The following is a 6,007-nucleotide window of genomic DNA, read 5'->3' as shown; positions in this document are numbered from 1 at the left end:
TTGTAATCTTTCATTCAATACGATAACCCTTCCCCATTTTGATCAGAATATAAGCCTTGGGTTCTTGTAGCGCGACCTGAGCACGTGCCCGCACCAAAAGTAAAAGTGTTGAATGTGTTGCGAATTTCTTCGATACGGTTTTGTTGGACTTGAGAAAAAAAATCGGAACTGGCATAGTTCCTTTTTGTTTCAATTTTCGGCTGTTAATAACTATGAAATCTAGGTTGTCAGTCTAGATTTTAATAGACTTAAATACTTTGATTATTGTACTAAGTAACTTGTCCATCAGACAAAAGTAAAACCCTTTTTTACATCTGCTTAATTTTTTTGTAAATTTTTTGACCTTTTTAAAACAGCCTTCAGTGTCAATAAAATTTTGTTGAAAAATTAATGTGACATTGTAGTTTTTTAATGTAAAAAGTCGGTTTTATTTTTTAACTTTTTTTTAATTTAAACAACCAAAATGTTGAGGACATAAAAGAAATATTGAAACTATAAAAAATAACCTCCTGGTTTATCTACTTCCGTGTGTATGTTTTAATTAGGTTTTTCAAAATTGTATGATAACTCACTGAAATATACACAAATTTCTGCTGTAAGTGAAAAAAAAAACATAAATTGTTAACACTGTAAAATCTCAAATTCTAATCTGCGGATGCTGCAATGTTACTGGTAATTTAACCGAAAATGCTAAACGCAAATTTTATTAAAATTATTATTCTTTACCCAGTTTTTTTTTGCGGATCGAAATTACGCAGAACAATTTTTAAATTTCGTCTGCATGATTGATCAAACCGTAGTGGCTTACATAATATTACATGGTACGTAGCTCCTATAAATTTCCGGTTAATCATTTATTTGGTCAAATGGTGTCAAGGTCCATATTATATCAAAAGATGGTATACATGACTGTACCACTATGGTTATTTATCAAAATCTGTAATAAAGTTTCTATTGGCATTTCTAGTTGACTCTTTAATTATACAGGGTGGTCCAGTTTTAAATGTCAATAATTCACCATTCGACAGCCCATCAAAAAATAAGTTAACACACATTATGTCATTTTTCTGAAAAAGGCTTCATAAGGAAAATACAGTTTTTCAAATTTCAGTTTAAAAAATCGGTTTTTTTTGTCATAACTGTCAGACCGTTGAATCAAATTTGGAACAAGCACTCTAGAAATTAATACTCATTATGAATGACGTTTGCCAAAATTCTCGAGAAGCGTAGATACAGGAAGATGGTTTTCATGTTTTTGCCTTATTTTCTAGGTCTTTGGATATTTTTCAAAAATTACAGTTTTTTTTAATTTTATTGTTCACGATGAAAAATTAATTATCTCTTATACAATTCTAATTTAAAACTTCGTTTACGAGATAATTCAGTTATTACGTTCAAAGGCCCAAAACTAACCCAACCCAACTTAAAAATTGTCTTGGAAACGAAAAATTTACTTAAGAAGCCTAAAAAATTTTATTGTAGCCAGTTTTCATAGTTTCCAAATAAACTGAAATTGTTTAGTTTTCAAAATTGACTTAGAAGAGATAAAAATTGATTTCAGAAGCTTAAAAATTGTTTGTAACCAGTTTTAATACAAATCGAGAGACTTTAGTAATAAAAATTGATTTTTCTATAATTTTTGATTACAAATTCATACATTCAACTCTTAAAAATTGACTGGAACACCAAAAAGTGACTCTGAACTAATGAAAAGTGACATCAGAAGCTTAAAATTTGCATTTGAACTAAGTTTTCATAATTTAAACATAAATTTCAATATTTTAGTCTTGAAAATAGTCTTAAATACAGGACATTTACATTACATTCGTGAAAATTTTCTTGAAAACTAACTTTTCGTACTTTTTACTTTGCTTTACATTTTCTTAGAATTCTGGACTATTTGTAGTGTTTCAAAACTGCTTTCAGCTTGGAAAATCAAAGTTATTGACATAGCAAACTTTAAAAAAAACAATTTTTACATTCTCCATAGACTTAAAATATCATTCTAAGCTTTTTTACTATTAAATCGACTTCTAGACACCTTAGTGCTAAAAACTCAAGTATTTCTTAAAAATCTAGACTGTTTTTAGTGCTTTAAGATGCTTCAAGACTATCTTTTAACTTGTCAGGCCTAAAAGCCAGTTTGGACACTGTCCATAGTCTTGAAAATGTAATTTCAAGCTTCTTCACTATTAAATTGACTTCTACACTCATAGGTGCAATAAATTGTAGCATCTCTAAGAAGTTCAGACGGTCTTTAGTGCTTTTTAAGACTGAACAATCGAGTTTAAGACTATTTCCAAAAATCAAGTTTCTTCAGTAATAAAAGTAAAAAAATTTGGTACCAAATGCTACGATATTAGCCTTGAGAAGTAAAATAGTCCGAAAATTTAATTTACTTCTAGACTTGTTGTCCAGTCCAGAAAATTGAGTTGTACACCAATTAAAGTCCTGAAAATAGACTTTTGGACTCTTTTTAGTCCTAGAAAAGTTAGTTCTAGCCTTAAAAATCAACTTTTAGATTATTTTTAGTAGCAAAATATGAGTTTCATGTACAATACAATATTTGTCTTGATTTCCAGACTGTTTTTAGTTTTTACCAGGAAGACAGTCTGAGAAAACGAATTATAAGACTATTCCTAGTAGTTAATAGCAAGTTTTTAGACTATTCAGTACAAATTTGGACTCTCACAAGTCTTGAATGTTCAGTTTTACACTATAAAACGATTTTTTAAATAGAAATTTGGTGGGCTGTATCTTGAACGTTTTTCAGAAAAATGACATAATGCAAGTCAACTTATTTTTTGATTGGCTATCGAATGGTGAATTATTGACACTTAAAACTGGACCACCCTATATTATTCTTGAATTTTTTGACAAACACTACTAGTTTTAGTTTCCTTCTATTCGTTTACATTAAGATGCCTTAAATTAGCAACTTATTGACGCCTTGGTGAACTACGTTAGCCATTGTATGATTTGCTTGTAACACATTTGACATGACATGACCGTTGTAGACTCCAATGCTAAGTCCACATAAGCAGCATTTGCGTAAATTACAGCAAGATTGTATTAAGGTGGTTTTGCTCTCAGGCTCCTCTAGCCCTCTCCTTAAGTAGTTAACAAGGCAAGAAGTGACAGGGTTTACTAAACTGCATTTTTTAAATAACTGACCTTTTTAGCTTTTCTTAACCAATCATCCACTACAATCAGTGCTGCAACTTATTCTGAATCACAGTCAACTGACAATTTGGTCACATTGTTCTAAGCAGGGGGTGTAAGGGGTAGCGTTAACATCAGTACATCAATGCTACCCAAATGCCAACCATGCCAAACCATACGTAACAGAGATACAAGACAAAATCCCTGTATAAAGTGGAGGAAGGCACCGGGATACCACCTTCACTACTCATTCCAAGAGAATCACATAAAACACATGAAATCCTATGATGAATGCATTTAACCCAAAATTGTCCGGAGGGATAAATCCTTCTCCAATCGGATCTCCTGGGGGAATTGTGTTAAATGAAGTCAGGAAGACTAAGTCTAAGATGGACATTCTGGGTGTCGCGGAAACGTGGTGGACTCAGGCTGGAGTGCGTCACGTTTCTGGAGGGGTCATGTACTATTCAGGAAATTATGACAGAAATCATAGAAAGGGAGTAGGAATAGTCCTGACTGAACAGTTATCCAGATCTGTAATAAATGTTCTCAGACAGAATCATATTCGTTATCATATTGGATATCTAGGTGTATGTACCTACAACAGATTCAACAGAAGATGAGATCGAGACGTTTTACGAAGAATTAAAGCAAATAGTTAAAAATCATGAGATAAACATGATTATGGGTGATTTCAACGCCAAAGTGGGAGAAGGAAGATTTGAAGCATTGGTAGGACCTTATGGACTAGCCACAAGAATTTCAAATCTCAAGCCTGACATATGAGAATCAGCCAATAGAGCGAGTAAATGTAAATATCTAGAAACGTGACTGTGTGAAAACTGGGAATTAGACACAGAAATCAGATGCCAGATTGAAAATGCCCGCAGTGGTGCTCACCAATACTGATTTCGATCTTGGTTTGAGAATTAGATTTGTTAAATGCTATGTCTGGACAGTTGTAGTTGTTGTGCAACATCTGATGACATCTTCACTCAACTCTATGAGTTAGAAAGTACAGATGGCGTTCCCAAATCTAGGAACAGCCCCATTAATGCCGCATCATTCGGTAAACACCGATCTGATTGGTTGAGATAACCAAAGAACAAAACCTTCATTCCAGTATAGTCAACTGGATGCCAGAAATGATACTTGTTGTGCAACATCTGGTGACATAATATGTCTCGACAGTGTTGCTTTATGGCATGGAGGGATGGACACTGAAGGTGAGCACTATGAACAAGCTGGAAGCATTCCAGATGTGGGTCTATAGGCGTGTACTGAGTATTCCATGGACTGCAAGAAGAACCAACGATGTGGTCTTGAGAATAACCAATAAAGACGCGAACTGTTATAAAAACAGCATACCTGGGCTACATGATGACATGAATGAGAGATACCAATTGCTGCAATTGAGGGAAAGAAAGGAATCGGCAGGAAAAAGATGTCATGGCTCCGCAACGTTAGGCAGTGGACAAATGTGATCGCAAACATCCATTAATGGACACGCAGCAGAAGAAAAGCAGTTCTAAGCAAACTGAAGCTTGAATCAAACAGACACAGATGATAGAATACAAATAAAAAAGAAAAAATAAACAAAACATGTTTCTTTATTAAAATGTTTTAACAGTGATTTCCAGTAAATGATCATCAAACTACAAAGTCTTTCAGTTTCTTACAAACATCTTCCAGAGCAAAATTCCTGTGTACCGCAAATGGACTCCTACAAATTGGACACTCTGTAATACGACTATTTTTGCAATTTTTACAGATAGAGTGTCCGCGGCTGCACACAATTATATTGCTGTTCATAATGCAGGTGCATATTGAACACTCCAAGATTTTGGCGAGTTTTTCGAATAAGGTCGTAGTCTCTTCTAGTTCTTTCGGTTTAGCTTCGCTTGTGGTCTTTTTAGTCCCGTGATCGATTTTTAGTTCAATTTTCAAAGCACTTTCGTCGGGAAGAAATAGTTGTTTTAAGTTGGTTAAATTGAAGATGTGACTGCCCCAACCGTCTACGTTATCGTGGCGTTTTATAAGTTTGTTTTTGAAAGCAAATGTGTGGTTTTTATTACTGAACGTTATGGTAAAAGTCCGGAATTTGAACGATTCTAAAAGTGGCGTAACTTTAACTGTTAATATTACATTTGACTGTAAATTAATACGATTTGCGTTTGTAGAGACCATATACGGTTCTTTGGAAGTAACCATAAGGAATTGATGCGTACTTTTGGGTGTGCCAATCTCCTCTTCAGTTGCAACTAAATTAGAGTCGAAAAACAGATTTTTTCTGTGCAGTTGTTCGAAATGCGATACTATTTTAGTGACCGGATGTGAATCCAAGCAAATAACGCATTGTAAAATTTGAAGACCGCACTCTGCTTCATGTTTCTCCACCTCATCCCAACGTAACTTTCTTGAGCAATTTTTTGAGTTTATACATGGAAATTCAAGGTATTGGGCCATAGATTCGAAAACCTTATTTCGGGAGACACCAACTCCTTCAGGAATTTTACATCTGCCACAAATATTTTCGCCTTGTTTGGACTGGGCAGTAAACATGTAAATTGGTGGCACTGACAGATACTTCTTGCATAAAGTGCATCTGAACTGGTTAAAGTCTATAGTTGATTGGTTTGCCTGTTTTTGTGTAAAGTTGGGTTTTTAGTTTGAATTTGTAACGAATGAAGTACTTACCATGTTGCTTGCATTACAGTTTCACATACAAAATAATATAGGAGAGATAATAGTTTATAAATTATTACTTTTCTCATTATCTAATATCAAAGATAATAGTTTATCTAATCAATTTGTTAACTAATGATCCTCATTAAAGTATCACCTT

General features: G+C 33.8%; 1 protein-coding gene across 1 annotated transcript; it reads right to left on the bottom strand.

Annotated features, from left to right (window-relative positions):
• Nucleotides 1-4,753: 4,753 nt before the first annotated feature.
• On the bottom strand, nucleotides 4,754-5,942 carry LOC145729559 (uncharacterized). Its single transcript, XM_081980365.1, has 2 exons — nucleotides 5,860-5,942; nucleotides 4,754-5,802 (listed from the first exon to the last, which is right to left on the bottom strand). Exons 1-2 carry the CDS (start codon nucleotides 5,860-5,862, stop codon nucleotides 4,813-4,815), a joined length of 993 nt encoding a protein of 330 aa, XP_081836491.1. The 5' UTR covers nucleotides 5,863-5,942; the 3' UTR covers nucleotides 4,754-4,812.
• Between the last annotated feature and the right edge of the window lie 65 nt (nucleotides 5,943-6,007).

Source organism: Ips typographus, linkage group LG5 (genome assembly GCF_016097725.1).
Source record: "Ips typographus isolate SLU linkage group LG5, UJ_Ityp_2.0, whole genome shotgun sequence".
Taxonomy (NCBI): domain Eukaryota; kingdom Metazoa; phylum Arthropoda; class Insecta; order Coleoptera; family Curculionidae; genus Ips; species Ips typographus.
The sequence above is the reverse complement of the archived record's forward strand: the minus strand, read 5'-3'. Positions and strand labels throughout refer to the sequence as shown.